Consider the following 23366-nt stretch of genomic DNA (forward strand, 5'->3'; position numbering starts at 1 on the left):
AGATAGAAAACAGCGAAGAACCGCTTCGATTACCTTCAAACTTAAACGGCCGGATTTCTACATAATTACCCACTTTCAGGCCAAGTTTGAACCATGTGCTGTTCGAAATTATCGCACACTTATAACTTTTTGAAATCATCTGGCTACTCGTGCTAGCTTAAGCGTTAAGTGGGCGCTGGAGATATAAAGAAATATTGAAAAAAAATTACTTTAGTTTCAATTTGTTCCACACTTAGAATGCAATTTCTCAATAGTATTATACACTAACAGGTGTTTTAGTTCCAGGGACTTTTCAATCCGGCTAACTTACTTACATGTTTATTCAAGCGTGAGTCAAAGCTCTTATCATGTTCCCAATCCAGCTTGGATCATGGAGAATGGCCCAAATTACCGAATCGTAACGTGAATATCATTTTAGCCCACAAATTCTGACAAACTCTTCAGTGACTAAACGAAAATAGTTTCAACCAATTGACCTGAGATCAGCTTATGATCACAGAGAGTCTCGGAAAACTGCTCGCGATGAAATTGACAAAGGACATCGCAGATTTTACAGTCGGACGCGCCTTACCGTAGCCACCTAACAAAGTTTTTTTGAAAGTTATACGCCAATCAGGGTGTGCGAATTTGATTGACAGTCACCCTCCTTGCAAAGTTCGCACGATTGAAAGTTAAACACTGTTGCATGGGTTGTTGAGTTGACGTATTTACACGTAGTTGTCAAATGTGAAAGTTTGTTCGGTGGCCACGGTAAGGCGCTTTGGACTTAAATATGATCAGAAAGAAGTAAAAATTATATATTTCGGTTTCTACAGATGGCAAAATTTCCGTTCGAGGTCGTGCTATGGCCAAAAATACGAAATTTCCGACAAAAGAACTTTTTTTGCCTACGCATAGATTACATCGTTGGGGAAACAATGATCACGCAAAGAGCCCTGGTCCCAAAAAAATGAGTCAAATTAGATTGTTGCATTCGTTCGTTTTTAACGATAACGGGAACAAAAGTAAAATTTCACTTCTGAATGAGTCATGTGAATTCGCAGTTTGTTTTTCCGAAATCTCTGGCGTTACTATCTTTAGGCAAACACTATTGTGAAAATTTATATGTCGTATATTATGCGAAACGTTGTGATAAGCAAAGTTTCTATATTTAGGGCCCGTTTATATGGTGTCGGTTACCCGAGACAGCCCTTTCCCCGAGACAACTTCACCGAGCGTTTATGTGACCGAGACAAGTTGATGCTGATGTTACTTAATTATGCATATATTTTAAGGCGCGTCTTAAAAATACATATCATTTGCCCTTCTTTCTTTCTTTCTTTCTTTCTACTTTGCCTTTTTTAAAAATTATAGTTGCAACTTTAAACCCAAAAACCGGTCCGATACATCTTAACTAAGCAGTTATTTGTAGTTTGAATAAAAAGCCATTTTTTGAATCCATAGTTTTCGTTCGCTCCAGTGAGGATTTTGGCGGGAAAAACCTTTTCATTCGAAATACACGGGCTTTGCATGTACTTGGCCGGGTACTGAAACATGTAGATCTAGGTAAGGTTTGAACGGGTTTACCAACGGTTACCTTTGAATTAAGAAACAGAAGCTTCTAAAACGTCATGACATTCACCCATTTACCTTGGTCCTTAATTTTCTAAGGAATACTCATCAGATCCATAGCTGTATCACCAGACATGCACTCTTGCTTCTTTCATTTTCCTCTTTGTGGAACCAATATCAGGACGTTTTACGTTTTTTATCAAGGGCCGAAGTTTTATAACTCACTTGCTCCTGAGATTGCTTGACTTGCTCTTCCTCTCGTCTTTAAAAAAAGCTCATCGAATTCCTTGTAAGTAAGTATTAATTTCATTGCCATTTTATCTTGTTGCTATGCTTGTCCACATTGTTGTTCTGGTTTAAACTATCTTGTGGTTTTGTTTGTTTTTAGCCTTGTCCTTTCTTTCAAGTTTCCTCGCTATCAAATGTTTACCTGTTGCTTTTTTAAAATTTCCGTAATTATTGTCAGTTTCTCTAATATGGTGAATTGCAAATAACTAAATATAAAAAATAAATAAATAAATTGATGCATCTTACTAATAAGCATTAGCGGATAACAAACAAGGGAAGACGGTGCTTCAACTTATTGAACCGTTTTGATTTGTTTAATCGCTGATGATTCCCAAAGTACTATTGACCTCCTTATAGCTGAGAAGAAGAAAAATGGCTTCGTCAGTGCAAGCACAATTGTATTGATGACTCAGTTCTTTTGGCCGTTAGTTATTCATCTTGTGTGGTATATCAAAACCGGCAATTATTAACCTCAGTGCCGTTGAAAGGGGGATACATGACTTCCTTTACGCACTAGGTAGTTATAATAAATAGCTGTGAAAAATATGAGCTGAAATGGCAATATTGGTAACTTTTTTCCCTTGTTCACGGCCATGATTCAGTTATGTACAGCACAATATTGCATGCTCTGACAGTATTAATCTATGATATATTCCGAGTAGTGTTCAATTACTGTCAGTTTCATTTGTTTCAATGTCTGCTTCCACAATCGATCAATATACAACATTTTTAAAAAGTTACGAAATCGTGACTGAACTGAACCGTGCTACATTGGTCGTAACTTGATTTCACTCAACGTCACTTTAATGTTTCTTTTATCGACTCAAGAAGAAACACCTGCTTTGTTTTTTGTTTTTTTTCTTTCGCCCTCGCAAGCCTGTCCGACCAAATTGGCCCCACTGGCTGAGTATTGAACTGCAGTACGGGAGGTTGGCGAACTCCCGCAATGTACTCTCTGGTCGGACAAACGCTCAGGGTCCAAAACAACTGAGCAGATAGTGCTTGCTCCCTAGTTACATCTGCTTTCAACTTTTTCAGATATGGACTCCGTCCGCAAACCTTCAGTGTTCATAATCTATGTGGACAGTGTTATTTGTGACAAACTCTGTTAATTATTCATTTATTATAACTACTGTCACTTTTACATTTATATAATTTATTGCAGTCATATTTTCTTACTCTAGGAAGCCTCGGCTTTTTGAGGGAATTCTTTTCTTGTTTCAAGCTTCCGCTCAGTTTACATTTTTCATTACAGTTAAACCCCGTTAACTCGACATCATAGACAAGTGTATGGTGGGGTTCTAAATAATTGGTTCAACATAAAGTTCTGTAGGTCGAGTATATCTAGATGCTGGTAAGATTAATTAAAAGTGTCAAAACATTTAGATCGTAACTTAATTAATATACAAATCTAGAAGTTAAAGAGGAATTCTATATCCAGTATATCTACAGTCCTTCCCGCCAGAAATGTTGGTTTGAGAACTGAGGACGTTTTATCATTGTGATTTATTTACGGAAATGACATTGTGCAATTCGAATTGTGCGCAACTGGGACAAAGATAATTGTCACAGTGTTTGAAGTTAGTCAATCGCTTTTTTAATTAACTTCGAAATAAAAGGGTAAAATCAAGTCCATCGGAAAGAAAAATTAGTTCGTACAGGCAGGGAATTCGCAATAACTGAATTTGAAATGATAACGGTGTTCGACTGTAGTTATAACTGGAAACTATTAAAGCAAAGCAAAGCAAAGCAGAGACTTTCAAGAACACACATAGAATTCGCAAAGAATTCTCGACGTTTTTGCCTGATTTACAGGGCCAGAATCATGTGGTTCGTACTAGTTGTTGAGGTTACCCAGTCTACAAGGCAAAGAAAACAGCTCTGTTACGACAAAATATTTTGATTTAAGTTACCTCGTTAACTTTTACGTCGTTATATTTCATATTAATCAAAATACGCGGTTAAATCTGTTCAACGCGTTAAGATCTTTTCTCTTTCTTGGTACTTTTTTTGCTTCAGCAAAAAGAAGTAACACAACTTCTACCCTGCTTCAGTTGGGCAAACGTTTCTTTGACGTGCTTCTAAATGCAGGGATAAGGAAAGGAACTCCTCGATTTTGACGAATAATTCAACTCTCAACCTGTTTAAAACCATTACGACCCGTTTGAATTTTAACGACTGCCTAATGACGTAAGAGTGGAAGTGACGTTGCATTGACGTCACGTCGCGCATGCGTGACAGAACATTAAGGATCTCGTGTTATCTCGTGCAGAAGAGCTGTGCAGAGGGGGGTTTCTTTTCCTTCACGCTTGCCAAGCCAGTTACATGACATCACTATTTCAAGCAACACCACACAGTCAACCCCTTGAAGGCAGGTTTGACAATTAACATAAAAGACGAATAGCAAAAACTTATAAAGGATTATATGAAGATTATACATAGGATCAGAAAACATAACGTTTTACAGTTTTCACGTGGAAAAAGGGTAAACTTTTTCGGACTGTCACAAGATCATAATATTTTGCCGCAAAATTTACCAGCCATTTTTAAATGAAGTCAAGGAACGGCTAAAACACTTCGCTGGGCGTAAACTAATTCCGTGAATTTCACGTGAAAACGGGTAAACGCCACGTGCAAAGGCGAGAAGTCGAACTTCCTTGAAACTTTGAACGTACAGGCGAATTTTCCGTTGTCATTTCTTTTGTTTCCGAGAGATCTTTTGTGTGGAGAAAAACACAAAGGGAAGCTGGCTAAAACACTTCGCTTGGGCGTAAACTAACTCCGTGAATTTCACGTGAAAATGGGCAAACTTCACGTGCAAAGGCGAGAAGTCGAACTTCCTTGAACACTTGAACGTACAGGCGAATTTCCTGTTGTCATTTCTTTTGTTTCCGAGAGATCTTTTGTGTGGAGAAAGGGGAAGCTGGAATTTTTCTACAATATTAAAGACTTAAATAACTTAGAGACTTAAAGACGATATTAAGACTGTGTCGCAAAGAAATTCTAAACATAAGCTTTGGAGCGCGGGGGAAAGCAATAAAATGTTAATTTAAATAAAAAATAAAAAGGAAAGAAGCGAACAAGGAATATTCAGTCGGTCCAGTCTTGTTCGCCAGGCCATTTTAAATTTGACTCCTGATTCGACATGTTATTCGACAAGTGATCAAATTATGGATTAAGTTACTTCGCAGCCCCTTGGTATAGCAAGTAAGCTGCGGTTTAATTAAATGTAGGAAACTTCTCCTGAATAATTAAATGAAAACAGCAGAAACTACAGAGATAAGAACACAATAACAGAGAAAAAGAAGACAACACAGAAAGAAATAAGATCAAAAGAATGTGAAGCATAAGATAAGGAAAAGTCACTAGTCGTGCTGTTCATTCTACTACATTTTTTCAAGTTGTCTATACAATCTGAAAAAAAAAAATCAAAAAGGAATTGTTTTCGTCTGTCCACACTTGAAATCGCTGTCAAAATTCTTTGCATCCTACGGAGTTTGAACTTGTACAGAGCGTCTGTAGCTCAGAGTGAGGTACCGATAGTAATTTTTCCGGACCACTAATAAAATGGCAAAAAAGCTTGGTAACTAGCTACTCCGAAGAGAAAAGTGAAACTGACAAGTTATGATGTACAAAGGCAGATAGCAGAAATCCAATAATTGAATTCCGCATGAACTAATTCACTTGAGCCGAGCCGGGACTTGAAAACCTACCAGTGATAATTGCTGCTTTGCATCTTGTAAAATTCACCACCTGTTATTTCCATAATTCGTCGGCCAAAGCCGAAATATCCACGGTGGATCTAGTAAGCATCACGCAATGTACTTGTCTAATGAAGATAATTATGCGGAAAAAGTAGGAATAGAAATCCTATGGCTTTTTAACAAGGTGTGGGTGAAAATTGTTCGTTGTACGTAATCAATACTTATAAAAAAAATTATAAACTATCAAACAAAAAAATGACGCGCTTCCGAACTAATAACACTCTCGTGCTTCGCGCACTTGTGCCCGTTTTCAAATTCTAAAACAATTAGTGAATCCCTTTGTAATAGATCACTCTTTTCCCACTCCACGTTTTCCCGCATGAAGTATTTTGTTTTAAAATTACCATAAAACGAATACATTAGAGCGGGGGCCCATCGCATCCAAAGAAGCTATTGAAAATTTCAATTTTTTTAAATTTTTAATACAAACAAGATATCAATATCACAGTCAAAGATGAATCAACGAAACTTTAAAATGAGCGCACGCAAGAAAAAGCTAGAATCATTCAAATCATTGTGCAAAGGCCACTTCAGTTTTTCGTACCGAAAGAAGATTGGGATGATGCACAGTAAGTTGCCATTCATAATTTTTAAAGCCGGCAACTTTTCACGCTTGAGCAAAAAGCAAGCAAAACACGCCGGTGAAGCAAATATCAACCAAAGTTTAAGATGCATAAACTGACTAGGAACAGCTTCTTCTCGTAATAAAACTGAGAAACCTCCATTCTCTTTTTATGTCCTTACAAAATTAGATAATATTGTTTGACGCAAACTTATGCACTGTATTCGATGCTCTGTTGCCATCAAGCTGAGTGACGCTGGAGATTGAATAGTTTTCAGTGCAGTTTCAAATCACTAAATTTTAGGTTTTGATGACAACTCAAGCCATTCGCGGCTGCTCTTTCTATCTTTACTTTAATTAATTTTAAGTTAATTTGACGTCCAAACCGGCCTAAACCGGCTAGACGATTTTACTCGTCAATGGGGAACCCCTGTAACCCATTAAAACCCTCCTTATCCCATCCAATTACAGGATAGGTCGCCCGAATTGTGCAACCTGAACAATGATGATGGGTTGATCATCGCGGAAAAGTGCTTACGATAGCGCTAAGTTATATTTTGAAGCGATGTTCTTTCTTGAAGTTGTCGTTGTTCTTGCTTGAGCTCCGAAAAATCTCTCGTGGGAGGGAAACTAATTAACATATTTTTGTTGCCTTATCTCAGGTTTTGCGTCATGATTTTGTCTTTTGTTGTTCTTTTGTATGGAGGATGACTGGCCTGCTTTATTCTTAAAATTGCACCAAGTTGCGCTTTACAACCTAGTCTGCTAAAAGTACGAAGCCATGAACAAAATTAACAATAATTAGCCTTTTTTGTAACTATAAAAGAATAGGCATAATTCGTCTCGCATAAATGAGGGTAAACAATGATTCTGCGCCTGGTAAATTCCTTCGAGTTAAGTAGCATAAGTTGCAGTATGCGTCAAGACGAATTATCCACGTGGCAAACCCCAAATCGTTTGAGATAACACGATGTAAAATATTTTTGGTTGTAGAGCGCTTTAATTACTTTGGGGTGGATCATTTTCTTTAATGTTGATAACAATTTTTTTTGTGCAATAACATGTTACTCAAGACTGACGTCAAACAAATTAAAGAACAAAGCTACCTAGTCTTCAGTTATATGAGTCATTTTTAAAACAACAACAGTTTCATTACCCCTCTACGACAATGCAGATTACAATGAAAAAAGTCTTCGCTTTTTGAAAAAGCACCTCACTTAAAGCCGTTGTGCTTTGTCAGTTTTGAGGGTCACTCCCTTTTTCCTTATAAAATCCAAAAGATGACTTTCATCACGTAGAATAACCACTGCGTACAAATACACATCACATCTTTGTATGACACATACAATTGCAATACTTTAAGTTCAATGGAGCAATTTTCATACCATAATTAATAAATTGTTTCTGCAAGACTGAGACAAAATCTTGTGGTTTTAATGGCAGGATATTGTTAGAGAAGTTTGAGAGATGACGCAGGTTTTTTTCAATACGATGAGCCTCAGTGTTGAGGAAAAATAAATGACCAATCGAGTTGTCAGCTTAGTAAATTAATTAATTTTTTTTACGTCAAAGCCTAGATGTATTTAAGGACGTTGGCAGTTGTTCTCAACTGCCTTTGTCGCGGGGATAAGCGGGGTTGCGGGTATAAGACGTTTCTTTGCCGGTAAGTATTTGTTTGTTTTATGCAACAAGATTTATTAATTGCTTGTTGTGTTCAGTTTTCTTTGTCTTTTTTTTCCCTCTTTGTTTTCATGTTCAACTAAGGCCGCTAAAAGTGATATATTTTATTTGCTCAGGATTTCTTGAAAACGGTAAACAATGGACAATCATGTCACCACTCTGCTTAGTGTTAGATTGTTAGCGGCAGTTAGACTGCACCGCAGTACATGAGTAAACCGGCGGCAAAATTGTAAATTAAGTAGACAAATTTTTGCTGTCACTGAGTTGTTGAGACCTTGTCAGTTTGCTTTGGCTGACTCAGATCTTCACCTTGCTTTATCGCACCTCTATTTTGTTGCATTCTGATATTGAACAAAACTAAGGGAAAGGGCAGATTGCCGTTGAAGTGGTTAATTACATCAGTTCGACAAACTCCGTCAGTGTCCGTTTACTGATCGAGGCTTATCAATTGTAAATTAGCTTTCCACTGAAAGTACTCTCATTTATATTCAGCATACGTGGGTTAGGCAGATATTAAAAAAGAAAACCAGATAACTGAAACATGAAAAGTAATTCAGTTTAAAATATTAAAATTCCGAGTTGCTTAATTAATTGTCCGATAAACAGTCTGTACCTTGGATCGATACATGTATTGGTAATTTCAAACTTTTCATACATAACGATACATGATAATGATTGTATTGAAGACTCATTGGACGATTCTTTTGTTTAATATATCTTTTCCCACGATCTTTGAAACTGGACTTTCAGTTTGATAGACTTCATAAATAATTTCAGTTAGCAATGGGGACAGGGCACATCTGTAGAAAATTGATAATTTCTTTAACAGCGGAACACCTGTAGATGCGTTTAGTGCCGGTTTGAAAAATACACCGTCACTGTTCACGTAGTTTCTAATTTCTTTGTTAGACACGACTCTTTTGGGAAGTACTTAATTAAAAGTAACCTATGGTTTAAAATTGATCGAGGAGAGTCACGGTGACCATAAGATAACGAATTTTACAGAGACTAGACTAGACTGTGCATATTACAGAGACTAGTATTTTGGATGCTACCATCAATTGAAAAAAGAATTTAGAAATTATAAATAGAACCACGGGCTGATCACGTGTGTTCAATTAAATTCAGTGAAATAAGTGATCAAGGTCCAAACGAAACCTTTCAATGATGCATTCATGATATATTATATAGTGAGTCAGCTATTTTTGCTAAAAAAAAATGTGTTAATTATATTGCTAGCGGCAGTTAGACTGTACAGGAGTGAACTGCAAAATTGTAAATTATGTAGACAATTCTTTTCGCTGTTACTGAGACCTTTGTCAGTTTACTTCGGCTGTCTCAAATCATCACTTTGCTTTATCACGCCTATATTTTGAACAAAATAATGGAAAAGCCAGATTGCCGTAGAAGTGGTTGATTACTAAGATTCCGTAGTCGAAAGCGAGTTAAACTGAATTGAATTAGTTAGGACCATCATGTAGGTTCATTGCACAGATTTATCTATAAAGAATATGCCGCGAAAATTTTATAATCATATATGATATTGTTTTTCTTTACAGAGTTAAAGCTGTTGCCTCGATAGCTGTAAATCCCGTAAGGGGGGGGGGGGGGGGGCGTACTGCCATATATGGGCTATATAGGTATTTGCGCTGTTTAGAATAGGGTATCATTTTTCACGAAACTGACCAGTCGGTTGAAGATTTTATCAACACTAAGGAAACCAGAAATTCCCACTCAAGAATATAAGAAAATCAAATCGGCAAAGTTTAACTTTATTTAACTCAGCCTCAACAGTGTCAATAAATGGCTATCATGAAACACCTCTGGATATTATTAACTGTCAAGAATCGGAATTTAGACGGAAATCGGTGGGAGTTTACTCTAGTAGCAAAATTCAGGTGAACTAGCTCTGGTATAGGCTAAGAGTTCCAGGGTCCCAGCGGCACATCCCCACCCAGAAATTCCTAAAGTGCCCCCTCCCCCCACCCCCGGGCTGTAAATTGAAGGCTTTTTGAGGCGTGGCCTTGTTGCTATGGCAACATATGATGTCACTAATACTATCCAACAATTTTGGTCATTGAGTGTTATCAGTAAAGACCAGTAAAGACTTGATAAAACTGTTTGAAATTATGCCAAAGAATTTCAATTTTTAACGTATCATACCACCTTATAATGGGCTCCTGAAGAACTTTCCACCTTAAAAAAAAGCATTGGACGTGTTTTTAATTTATCCTCCTAACGAGATGATGATGATGATAATGATGATGATGATAAATGGTATAAGTCACTTTATAAAATTTATAAAATTTCCAATTTAAGGGGCTTTTTCACGGTTCTTAGTATAAGTAGCCTCGGTGTTAAAGAAAACTGAATACACCAAAAAATTAGTATTACTTGTGCTACTGCCAATACTAAATAAACATTAATATTACAAGTGATAAATATAGAAGGAATAATGTTTCATAATACCAATGCTACCAATAATTACTGGAGCTCTGGGGTTAGTGACTTGAATATTGGAAAAGCAATTTTAAGAAATTTAGGATGTTTGTTATCGCAATTATGTATGTTCCTTCAGCCTAACGAAAGAAAGCTTGAAAATTTCAGAGTTGGACAGGACTCTCTAAATATGAATATATCTTTCATATGAGAATATGAACTGCGGAAAAAAAGAATTTTTGAAAGATCTATAGATTACCGCGGTTATCAATGTTATTTTAGAGTAACTAAAGGAACTAAAGGTAAATTCAGGCTGGAACAGTACTGGGCCAGGGTTAGCTCCTGATTGGGCCCAGGACCTCTGCAGTACTGGTGCATTACTTCACCAATTGAGCCAAGAGACTCATTGGGAGCTGGGCATTTTGTGAATTCATAGTAAGCCCGAAGATGATTGTGATCAAGAAAAAGTGTGTACGTTGAAAAAAATATGTATATGAACTTCGGAAAAGAAGACACTGCGATTGAAGTGTTGATGATAAGAATATTGAGTCTTGAGCTCACCGAGGACTTTTTTTCCTTCTTAATTTTTGGCTTTTACACCCGCTATATTATGACTTGCTGATGTCCAAAATAGTGTAAACTAAAATAGATCACTGAGTGTGCTTTCCATAAAACAGTCCTTCTTCTGAAACCTTCACTATAAGAATCGTGATGGCTGAACGGTCTGAACCGAACAGCTTTTGTGTGCGATAAAAACACTGTTGTTTATCAATAAACAATACCCTTACATATGTACCTGGTGCATAAATCATGGACGCACTCTCTGACGTTAAAAGATTCACTTCGATAATCAAAAATTCGTGCCGTTTAATATGACTTAAAAAATATGTCAGTTGATTGAATTGTACAGCCAACTTCTAACGACTCTCTAACTGTAGTTTTTAACAGGTTCAATCTTCGCGTTGGCAAAATCAAAATCATGAAACAATAGACCGCAATAAAAAGACAATCTTTCAAACACATTAAGACTCAGGCATTATAAAGAACAAAGACAACTAACTCGTTGCGTGCATTGAATGTATAGATCGCTTTGAATTCCTTTACAACGAATACTGAGAAAAGAAATTTAATTGCTCTGTGCTATATTCACTTACTGATCGTTTGGTATTCATTAAATTGTGTTTAATTTATAATCCACAAAGTAAACACGGCAAGTTCGTCACTTTCGTGTGGTCCTTAAGTATTCGTCAAAGACCATGGTCTACCATCGGTATGAGCAGTTGACCCTACCGACTCAGTTTAATGCAATATTTCGTTCTCAACCGGCCGAAATGTCTTAGATTCCGTGCGTTTTGCCTCGGTGCTGTCAAGTGTGCGAATCAAGCTCCTACAAAAAATGGGAAAAGTGGCACGAAACCACTTAGAAATTCGCATGCGCAGAACGGGCAATACGTTTTATTTCAGAGGACCTTTGCATGATTAAGCGCACTCATTGATCACAATAACCGTCAACATCGATCCCTAAATCTTTTTTTAAAGTGGTGTTAAACTGAGAAGACATCCGCGCGTGCACTCTACGGATGTTGCGTCTTCTTGATTTTTGTGTTACGTAAATTGGTAAGGCGTCGTCCTTGGACACTTCAATAAAACCATTAACATATCATTATCATTTCACGACAGAAAAGGGTTTCATGGTCCATAGCTGTAAAGAATTCCAGCTTAACATTTCTTTTTAGGTAAAAATGTCCCCTCTTTCGTCAGAGGAACATAAGTGAAACTATAGGCCCACCTTTATCTTGGAAGATTGCCAGACAGACAGGACGTTAAATACTATTCCGTTTAAAAATATCTTTCTAAGAAAAAAAAAAGGGCAAATCAAGACAAAAGGAAGCGCTGAAACGTCAATGATTTGCAATGCATTATCATTTTATGAGAAACTATCCAGTATTTACAACATCTTGGTATAGCCACGTTTCCAATAATACCGAAACCTTTTTTCAAATGATTAAAGCCAATAATTCATATTTTAAATGTAAGCACTGTCTCCCTTATTCAGCCGTGTAATGATACAAATGTTTCGAAACAGGAATCAGTGATATTGATGATTACTGCAATTCCGTGACGCAAATACGGTCCCTACCCACGCAAGTGCATCCAAGACCATTGTATAAGAGCATTCGAAGTGCGTGTTACAGGGAGAGTAATCACTAAACGGCAATGGAGGGGCACAAGACAGTACTAACAGCCTGTGTGACGGGAACATTAACTGCATCCGATGAGAAAGTCCCTGAGGTGAGATAAAATCTTCAAAAATTAAGCGCCCAATCCGAAAAAATGTCGAATTGATCATTTTGTCCCCACTCAATTCCAAAGGGCTGTTATCATTTAAGTGTTTCGCAATTCGCATGAGGTATTGATTTTTAATTACCCGTTACACATCCAACAAAACGTTCCTTTTTACCGTTAAAATATTCGATGATGTTGAGAACAGAACCGGCGAGTGTTGATAACTTAAAACTTGCGCCTCGAAGGGATTCTGCAATAATTAGCGGCTTTCTGTTACGTCTAAATGCGTGTTCAGTTTCCTGAGGCAACACGCTAACCAATAGCCAAAGAAGAGATTATTTCCTATCAAAAGTGGCCAAAAGATTCCTTTGTTTCACCCTGTTCAGCTTAGGCCTATTCAAACTTTAGATCTGAGAATGGAAAACTCGAAATTAGGAGTCATAAGAGGAATTATATCGATTCTCCTCGAATTTGCGGGAACTACTGAACTAGAAAACGTACCTCATTTAAAATTCTTTCAACGGCCTTGCTTTTTAGCGCTAAGATTTCAAAGAAGTGCCAAATCGAAGCTACTTAAAGGTTACACAATCACATCGCCTACAGTTTCACCGTTAGTTCCGATTCTAGTTATGCAGTACTAGAGCTTTACCCGACTTGGAAGTGCACTTGAATGATTTTTCAAATCCACTTTCCGCAGGCATACAAAATCAATGTTGTGTATTCAGACGGAACTAGGTCTGTCCTTCGGAAGACATACGAAGAGTTTGTTGATTTGCAGGTAAGTTTAATAAAGCCGATTTTTCTCCTTTTGTTAGATCACAGATGGGAGTTTGTTTATGCGACATGATGTGCAAAGTTCAACACAGACTTAATGATATTGATCGTCTTTTTGCACAGTAAACAATCCAAAGTTATCAATTTCTCGAATTTCTTTTAGTCTTAGTTTTAAATATCCCTCGTTCAACTCACTTCAGTAAATAAATAGATAAATACCGAGGGTTCAAGGTATTTTTCTCACTTATATAATGATTTTTCCCAAACCTAGTATTTGAGAAACAGCTCTTGAAAAGCAAGTTTAGGAAAACAACAGTGATTGCCTTGTGGAACATTTTTTTTCAGGACTGGCATGTGCGTCACAAGGTTATTTATCAGAGACCAAAACAAATTTTGTCAACAAAAACACATTTGCTCTGGAGTGACAGTGGGAGTTTGGACAATGCATGTGCGAGCCAGCGAGGCATGCGAGCCATGGTTGCGAGTCATGCTAGCCAAGATGGCGAGTCAACATGCAAATCACACAGTTATTGTAAGCTAAAACAATAAAACGGGTGCTTAGACTTAATAACAGTTTATCAGCGCTATTTGAATTTAATGCGAAATTTGCATGACTCGCTAACTCGCAGATTGTCAAGCCCCAGTGGCAGGAGACTAAACAGGAAATCAATTAAAAGAATTAAGTAATAATTATATTTCCACTATTTTTAGTTCATAATATAATCAATGGAATTAAATTTTGAAGGTATTGAGTACTATGGTTGCCGGCATCAGATAGATTTGGTCATTTCGATCGAGGAAGAGACAAAACATCTGCTTTCTCAGGCTTTCCGGAGAGGCGCCATGTGATTAATTTAAGGTTTCCAAAGCTAGAATGATGTAATGGTTCTAGTACTTGTTTTTTTCCCCCGCAGCTTCTGCGAATATTCACCAACAGTCCGATTTTGATCACTGTGCAAATAGCCATCTTTACACTTTTCATATTAATTTCCGGCAGGGAACAGTTCATGAGTTACTCAAGAAAAAGGCGGGATACTCAAAGAAAACGGCGAAAACACTTTTGTCCAGTTTACCAGGTTTGTCATTTTGGCTTTTCTATTCTTAAACATAGTAAGTAGATTTTAATGTCTCCTTTCAAAGTCTCTGAGAGTGCAAGTGCAATGTAGGTGCCTTTTTATTTGTGGGTTGATCTTGGGGTTTCGACTTTGTGGCCGCTTATCATTCAGTGAGATTCGAATCATGTATTTTGCACCCCTTGGTGTCACCCCCTTTTGTAGCCGTCCATAGTTGATTTGCACTATGGTAACCCTAAATCATTATAATTGATTTACCCTTTTTTTCCTTGTTCATCTTTAATGTTTGCAGATCTTAACTCAACTCTTTCCCGGATGCGTTCCAAAGAGAGTGATTTAAAAAGGATGGGCAGATTGGATGAATTTATTAAGGTAGAACTAATTGCACTTTAACAAGTTTTATTCCTTTTCCCTTCCCCACTACTACTTCATGACCCCTGTTTAGGCCTTCAAAGCATTTTTTTGTTAGGTGGCTGCGTTCACACTTTAATAAAGTTATTGTAAACACTTTCCGAGTTCGCAAACTTGTTTACAACTAAGCGTTCATACCAGAGGTCATGTTAACATTTGAGTCGGTGATTGGTATGGCCGCGTCGCTTGTGGCTCCTTTCTTGAAATTATGTGGCTATGCCCTCCCAAATGTTTTTTCTTTCGACTCATGGTGCGAGCTAGCTTTGGATATATATGTCTTTTACCCAATGCCCGATGAGTGTTTTCCTCCCTACAAAGCCACAATTTTGCGTTTTCCCAGTCACCCAAGAAACCGTCTCGCCACTGTCCGCCATCTTGAAGTTGTGTTTCAAAATCATGATCGGAAACTACCTGGCCTCGCGAGATGTTTACGATGTTGATTCTTGTAAGTATTTTTCGATCCAGGGTCGCACTGAGGCTCAGTCATCAGGTATGAACTTCTTCGCATTTCTAAAACGCGGGCATCACCAGGGTTCAAACGCGGGCAAAATGATTCGGTCTTGCGTGAACGCAGTCTAAAGTAAGAAAGATGAATTACCTGGGAGAATCAGGTTTCCGACACTAAAATCGTTAAGAAAAGATGAATTCTAAAGCAGCACACATCCACCAACGAACTTATCCATTCCTCTATAGGAACTTTTCACCCTTCCTCCAGTAGTCACCGAATCAGAAACTGTAATGGCATTCTTTGGTGCCTTCGTGGGCCAAAGAGGAAACGCTGACCGGTGAGGCTATTTTCTTTTTCCGAATTTTATCATATCACTTTTGTCAGGAGAAAATAACCTATTTTGGTTTTGTAGGTTTGAAGATGAAGAAGAACTTAAAAAGATCAACAAAATGTCGGAAAGTGGTATGTTTAATATTGCATGACTACTCTTGCAAATTTATAAAACTGAAGACGGCGCCTGATGTTTTTTAAATTAATTTTTCCTTAAGAAAGCAAGAAGTACTTAGCTATGTAGCTTCCAAAAATGAATCAGCTACCACAATTTTGTTTAATCATTTACTTATTCATAGATTACATGATTTATGTTTTGGTTAGCACTGTGTGCTTGACCTGATGCACCTGAGCCCCTTAAACCTCGTTAACCGTATACACTCGAAACGAACATGAACTTATTTCCGACCAGTTTCTGCTGCTACCGAGTTAGCCAAGAAGAAGAGTATGGATTTATAAAATACTGTTGCGCAATTCGGGTAGGACCACATCGTATTATGAACGAAAATTAAGCTAGAATCTTTCTTCTCTATAAATAGTTATTCTTTCTATCACGACAGGTCGCGATTCACCCAGACCTTCAACGTTTAGCCCAGTACCAAATCGCAAGGCGTTCGATCAACAGAGTTTATCGTGGATGCCCGAGAAGTTGAATGATGAAACAAAGGAAGAGATATACAGGAGGTTAAAGGAAACAAATCCAGCCCAAACGATTTCACCGATACCAGGAAGAAGAATAGTATCCTCAACGGATGCAGATTTGGGAAGCAGGTCTCCGAGGCCTGGTTTGAGAAGAAGACCATTCTCAGTTGCTGCAAATCTTTCAGAGATGTTCGAAGAAAATAAAGACGTTATTGCAAAATTTCAAGGTACAGAACGCCTTCAAAGCCCTGCAACCACTCCTGTCTCTTCTCCCAGACCAGGTTTGAAAGTGAGACCAGTCAGTGACAGTTTTGCGATTGGCGACGAGCTTGACAAGATGAAAATGACAGAGGAAAGTCCTGTTGCCTCACCAAGGTCTCCACGACAGTCAACACAGCTGCTGTCAAGAAGTAAGGAAAGTCCCCCGCCTGAAAACCCCAGGGATGGTGACTCCGCAGGCTCCGGGAGGAAGGAATCACGGGTCAGAAAGATATCACTCCAAAATGGAAGGCGAAGCCCTAACAAGACGAAGTATGTCGCTGTTTCTTCATTTCGCGGAGAGGAAAAGGGAGAAGCGTCACTTGAAGAAGGCGAGGAATGTGATGTTTTGCAGAAAGAGAACAGCGGATGGTGGTATATCAAAAATGAGTTCAGTGAAGGATGGGCACCCAGTGCCTTTCTGATGCCCGTTCAGTCCTCGAGGCCTTCATCGCCTGAGATGGCAAGTCAACTTCAGAGTTTGGAAAGCAAGGAAAAAACAGCTTCTGAAGAACAAAATGTGCAAGAAAAACAAAAGGTACAAAATACTGAAATATTACGTCTTTCTCAGTTGTCTTGTTGATATTGTTTAAGTATTTTTTGATACCCTATTTTCGCGCCTCTAAAATTCAGTAAGAATTACCGGAAACCAGGATACATAAACAGCTGAAACGGATCTAAAACTGCGTTGCAACCACTCCAATTACGATTTCCAAAAGAAACACTCTTTTACGTAAGTGAGGGAAAATTTTTCAACTTAGCTGTTTTCACTGTTCCTGTTTTGGTTGTCTGTCATCTTAATTTCACTATTTTTAAGTATGCGACTTCTTATGTGAATTTTTGGTCGGTCTTAGTCGTTTAGATTTCACCGTTCAATACACGAAACCAGAGAATTCCACTGACATAATGACTTTGTATCGCCTTGGAATTACAATTAAAATTTTGTAATCATGTAATTTCCAAGGATGATGGCTTTTGTAGAATTTGATTCTCACTTTTGGACCCGGCTTTAAGAGGCAGCGAACATATATTGATGTTCAATGATAAATATACATATAAAAAAGGAAACATAAAATGATCAAGAAAAGTCCAGTACTTGACTTTGATGACTGTGTAAGAACTGCTAAGGATTTCAATGTTCGATGGCTTGTCAATGTATGTATTTCAAAACATAAAATAAAACTGACCAAATCAAATCACGAAGCCAAAAAGGTTGCTACGTTTATCGGAAGGAAACTGATAGACCTCAAAATCATAATGACTTGGCACAAGACGTGTGGTTCACTGTGCGTGCTATTAAGAATGAATATCGGTACGCCCATGAAAGCGAACATTCAAATAACGTGCAGACATGATCATACTACACGTGGTAAGCAAGATATCGTCTTTTAAGCCAAATAAAGACATTTGTGGATGAGGAGGTTCTAAAAATAAATCGATAAAGCGTCATCAAGTTGTGTTTTGGCACCGGTTCTCCCAAACAGCATGCTACAAAAATGGTGTTCGTCATTAGGTAAATGACAGCACATTGTTTGGTACAGATCAGGGCTCTTCAAAGGTGGGTGCAAGACAATTGAATTGGCAATTAAAAATAACTAAATGTAAAAATCAAACGGTCATTCGAAATTTAATCCTTGAGCGACAATGCACAGTTTATTATCAGCAGTGGTTGTCATAGCACCCCAAACAGTCTCCTTTGTTATGGCCGCGGAGATTGAGAGGTATTAACGTATCCTTGACGTCATTTCCTGGCTGGCAACAGTGGTATGTCGTAAAGAATTGTAAATGGCACTGTATAAAACCAATGTCCTCTTCCTGTAGGCACAGTCGCTGACTCTAAACGGTCGAAAAGGAGTTCGGAAGATATCAAGCGAAATGAACAGGCGAGTCAAATTCCTTACAGTTGAGGGAATCCAGAAACGAAAGAACCCAGATAAGAATTATGTAAGTATTATAACGATGTGCCGTGATAACAGATATTAAGTTTGCCATAAATGTATTTTTCTTTATTCATTATTAGTTATGTGTTCAAAGACATTTGAAAGAGTGCGGTCAAATATAACCTGGTTTAGCTAGGATTAAACGCAAATTGCCAGGCACAGATCATCACTACCTTAAGAATAATCTATCCACTGAGGACATCACGAATTTTAAACAACTGATTAGCTGGGAATAAACTAGGATAATATCGCAAGTCTTTCTAGGGGAACTGCTTTTTTTATATATTGGGTCCAACGGTATTTTGTAAAAACATATTTTGTTCGAAGTATCTTGTATGAAAAATAAATGGAGAAAACATATCAAAGTTCAGATAAAAGAGACTTTAAACTGCTTAAAGGCAAAATGTCAGAGGAAATAACTGCTTCAAAATTGTATTTAAACTTTTAGGAACGCTTTGTGTACAATGTACCGGGCAACTTGCTCACATGTGAGGCATTTCGCACGATACAAAAGGAAGTTGGAACTGGTCTTTGTATTATTTAGTCGCTGAACTTGATTTAACCTCGCTCTAGATTTTTCCGTAAGACTGAATCTTCTTTGGGTTACTGCCTTTAACCTGCAAGAGGAAGCAACCTACGTCAATTAATAGTACTTACTGTCCGTAATAATAGGAAGGAAACCCTTTCTGAACTTGTTCCAACGATCCTCTTTTTAGGTCTACATTCTTAAAGTGGTTTGGTCTGATGGAACTATCAATATAGTTTACAGGCAGTGCAGTGATTTCTTTTACCTTCAGGTAAGAGTTAAGAACAAAGTTGTCCGGCGATAAAAATGTACCCCACGGTTATTGATTTCATAAATATCATCCTCTGATAACATTCTGTGCCACAAAAGTCACACCGAATGAGCCATTAAGAATATTGCCGCCTCTTTTGCCAATTATCCATAAACATACTCCAGTTTGTGGTCCAATATTCAACATAATGCAAAGTGTGCGTGGAATTCACTTTGAGATGTGTTGTGTCATGGTTTCTCTAATCTACCACCAAAATGGCATTATCACGTGTAACATGTTATGTAATCGGAAAAAGTAGTCACGTGAGGAGGCCTTTTTCATGAAGAAAGCATAAACTAATCTGCTAAAACAGAGACAACAATAAATATACAAAGTTAAAAAATGATAATAAAACATAGGAAGTTTATTTGGGCCGTTTCAAGTGCACCGACAAACATTACAAAACTGTTTAATTAAGTAGCTCAGTGATGTATCACGTACGAAACATCCGAAATCACAAGTCTTTCAAATGATATATTTTCGCTGGAATATTTTCTTTTCTTCGTCAATACCTCATGTTCAAGAAGGGAAAAAACTCCATTGACATGCAAACATCCGTTGATTCCGCTCACTCACAACCTCTCATGGTTCTTACAACGAGAAACTGAGCTATATGGATATCTTGGTTTCGGGTTGTATTCCGTAGAGGTTGTCCTACGAGTGGACTTACAGGTATCTTTAAGGAATAATTTTGCACAATGTTTCCACAGAGTATGCTACAGGTGTGTACTTTAAGATTTGGCTGTATTCATCACTTCGTTAAATCAAGATGGAGATCAGAATAATCGTTAGAAATGTACATGGTGACTTCACGAAAAGGACAATCATTAGTTTCTAAATTTTAATGTTTTCTTTAGGAAAATCTGAGAAAAGAGTTCCCAACAGCTATTGGAAAAGAAATTCCCGTTTTAAAAGGTAAGCAGAAAGAGGTTCCATTCAAAGGAGCATCATGACACTGAGAGCTTAAAGATAAGGCACGGAATCTTGAAGGAAAAGATTATCTATTTCCAGTTAAGTTGACAATAAATATTTTGTTCATGTTTTCAGGAAAGAAATTCTCGGAAAATTGTCGTTTCTGCTTCAAAGATGGAACTTGCAAGAGGAGACAATTTATGAACCAATTTTGTCATGTGAGTCAATATTGTAGTTTTCGCATAGTCATCGATCGTTCCAAAAAAATGCTGACAAGTCACCATCCTGCTGTGGTTATGTAATTTCTCTAGCAATGGTTAGGTCCTCAATCGGCTGAAAGATGTAATTTCTTTCTTTCTCTAGGAACTCATCAATGCTCCCGATAATATCTCAAAAAGTAACGCTGTTATGACCTTTTGCAAGACGCGATCAAGCGATTTGCTTCCCCACGGACAGTAAGTGTACACTGAAATTGATGTGCGGTTTATTTCAATCATGCATTTTTCCTTCGACCTGTATCTTCCTGGAAGAAAGCAGAATCTTTCATGCAAATCAGAACTAGTAGAAATTGTGGCATTCAGCGTTTCAAGCTTGGAGATTATCCTTTATAAACTTGTTTTTCTTTTATACTTGACACGCCCAAGCTCTTTTGCCTAACTTTCCCACCGTTTCTTCATTTGTTATTAGGAGTGACAAAAAGGACGCCAAGACCTCTGAAAGTAAGTAACTGTACGAAATGTGTACTATGACGACGGGCATTCCATTTTAAAAGTGCTCATGAATTACACCCAGAACTAACTATAAACGAAATCTATAACTTTTATTTCAGATAACGACGAAAATGACGACGTGCAAATTTCTGGACCGGTTGTATTTGAACAATACATTGTGGTTGCTGACTACAAAAAGAAAAACAAGAACGATATCTCATTGACAGCCGGGGATACGGTTGATGTCATAGAACGAAATGACTATGGTAAGGATTGGATTTAACGATGTGGGAGTCCACGTGGGCACGAAGGTTATTCTCCATTCCTTAGGCAAGATATCTTTCTGACGACTTTCATTTTTTCCCACTTCTCCTCCCTCCGCCGTATTTTCTCTCGTTTCCACCCGTTCATTTCCCTACATCCTCTTCAAGCTCTCCCCATTTCCTTAAGACGTTTAAGGTGATTTCACAAAACAGCACTGAACCATATTGATTTTCAAAATAACTGCCTCCAGTCGAATATGAAGAGTATATACGAAATAATTGACAATTATTCTACGAGGGCGCGCTGGATATGAAGTGATGGATAACTATAATCATTTTACATCCAGCAAGCCCGAGTATTTGTTTTATTAAGAACTCCAGGATCAACAACTCTTCCATACGGAATTGTCGACTAAAGCATCGATTTCCGCCTCGGTCAATTCCGGTCCAAAACGGCTTTTGTCGGCCATTTTTTTCAGAGCTGCAAAAATGTTTACAGCTCGCTTTATTGCTGACGCGTTCGTTGACCATATTAGGTACAGCAGGTATATGAACTGATAGCCTGTATCCGGCGAGCCAATGAAAATGCTGGAAATCTGATATCCGTAGTTCAGTTTTTAATAAAAGCAGATATGTATAGGTATTGTTTTGTTTTAATTTTAAGGTTGGTGGTTGGTCGACCATGAAGGAGAATTAGGGTGGGCTCCAGCCTCGCATCTTGAACCTGTGGATGATGGATCAGAGATCACGACCTCAAAAACCTTTCCACCCGGACAAGGTAACATGACGTATTCCATGCCTGAATGTTTGCAAAGTTACAGAGAGAGTAACATAATTCGCTAAAGTGACTGGTCTACTCCAACGGGTCGGGAATCAGGAAACAAGACCGTGGACACATAGTTAATATATTAATACATCATTTTTTGTCTAACAGAGGAGGTGTACGAGTCCATTCAGAGCTATAAGGCCCAGTCTGAAGACGAGTTGTCGTTCGATGTTGGAGTCATGCTTAAAGTTGTGGAGAAGACCTTGGATGGATGGTGGCTCGTGAGGTACTGAAATTTGAAATAGAATGAACTTTATTTAAGTGTCATATCTTCTAGCCCTGTGGCTCTAAGTAGGGACATTGTACATAGACTGAACTTATTGACCCTTGCTCGCCTAATTGTGAGAGTAAAAAAAGACAACAACAAAACATATTCATCTATCACAGGATACAATTCAAACTTGCAAGTAACCAGACCTCACTGAGGAGGCTTGATAGTTCAGAAGTCACAGCAGGGGGAGCCCAATTGAGCGGGCATGAGTTCGAGTTCACTTCAACTGAGCCTGGATGATGTTTTTTCTCATGTTTCTTCTTTACAACTGAACAAGTCGCTTCATTGACTTAAAAAAACCTCCCCTTTGGCAACGTTGTCCACTTTCACTGAAGCCGCCAGAAAACTAATTTACAACTTAAGTTAAATATAAAACGTAATGATTAACAAATTGGCGAATCCAATCCTTAAGTGCGCTTAACAACGTCACGGATTTATGATTAAGTTGTAGTTTCAGGTTTTCCGTCCATGTTGCTAAGCTCTCATAAATGTTTGCATTCTAAAACTGAGCGAACTCTTCATTTTGTAGATTCCAAGGCGATGAAGGCTGGGCTCCCGCCATGTTCCTGAAGAAGGTTGCCGATTCCACTGACTCTACGCTCTCGGCAAAGGGAAAATTAGACGAGTTAGAAATTGTTTCTTTCGACGGAGGTAGGTCAAGTTTGCTTTTCACTTTGAAAGCTACATGAAACTAAATTAAGACCAAAGTAATTACACAGCATATCACAACTGCAGGTTACATCATTACGCGCCAATCACAATCAGATTGAAAAGCAATTGATGGTAACGCCCTTATCGCGGAAAATTACACGAAAAAGTTACGATTGATTTGAGCTCGTTTCTTATTTGCTCAGCCAAGAAAGCAACGAAGAGTGAGCTGCTTTATGTCCCATATTTTGATGCACTTTTTCAAAACTGTGACTTTATTTCATTAACTAAGTTGCCTTTATCATCTTTATTTCTGTTTGGCAGATTCTGAAGAAGATGGCAAAGGAATTAAACGAACACCTCCTACTAGGCGAAGCAAGGTACGATTTAAATTTTAAAAAGTCACTCCAGTCTTAAAGTAGTTTTCTTAGCGTAAAAGGCCACTATTCATGGG

At 37.9% G+C, this 23366-nt stretch overlaps 1 protein-coding gene across 1 annotated transcript in view; it reads left to right on the top strand.

The window, feature by feature from the left end:
• The first annotated feature begins 7776 nt into the window (after positions 1 to 7776).
• Positions 7777 to 23366, top strand: part of LOC138044005 (uncharacterized) — a 17914-nt gene continuing 2324 nt past the window's right edge. Inside the window, exons 1-19 of the mRNA XM_068890580.1 lie at positions 7777 to 7828; positions 12371 to 12576; positions 13268 to 13348; positions 14342 to 14420; positions 14710 to 14789; positions 15522 to 15613; positions 15689 to 15738; positions 16167 to 17044; positions 18328 to 18450; positions 19163 to 19243; positions 20140 to 20197; positions 20330 to 20412; positions 20558 to 20649; positions 20882 to 20913; positions 21024 to 21170; positions 21832 to 21945; positions 22102 to 22219; positions 22794 to 22915; positions 23237 to 23292. Of these exons, the coding sequence (XP_068746681.1) occupies positions 12502 to 12576; positions 13268 to 13348; positions 14342 to 14420; positions 14710 to 14789; positions 15522 to 15613; positions 15689 to 15738; positions 16167 to 17044; positions 18328 to 18450; positions 19163 to 19243; positions 20140 to 20197; positions 20330 to 20412; positions 20558 to 20649; positions 20882 to 20913; positions 21024 to 21170; positions 21832 to 21945; positions 22102 to 22219; positions 22794 to 22915; positions 23237 to 23292 (2361 nt within the window). The 5' untranslated portion in view covers positions 7777 to 7828; positions 12371 to 12501. The remainder of the gene's footprint in view (positions 7829 to 12370; positions 12577 to 13267; positions 13349 to 14341; positions 14421 to 14709; positions 14790 to 15521; positions 15614 to 15688; positions 15739 to 16166; positions 17045 to 18327; positions 18451 to 19162; positions 19244 to 20139; positions 20198 to 20329; positions 20413 to 20557; positions 20650 to 20881; positions 20914 to 21023; positions 21171 to 21831; positions 21946 to 22101; positions 22220 to 22793; positions 22916 to 23236; positions 23293 to 23366) is intronic.

The sequence above is a fragment of the Montipora capricornis genome, chromosome 3, assembly GCF_036669925.1.
Source record: "Montipora capricornis isolate CH-2021 chromosome 3, ASM3666992v2, whole genome shotgun sequence".
NCBI lineage: Eukaryota > Metazoa > Cnidaria > Anthozoa > Scleractinia > Acroporidae > Montipora > Montipora capricornis.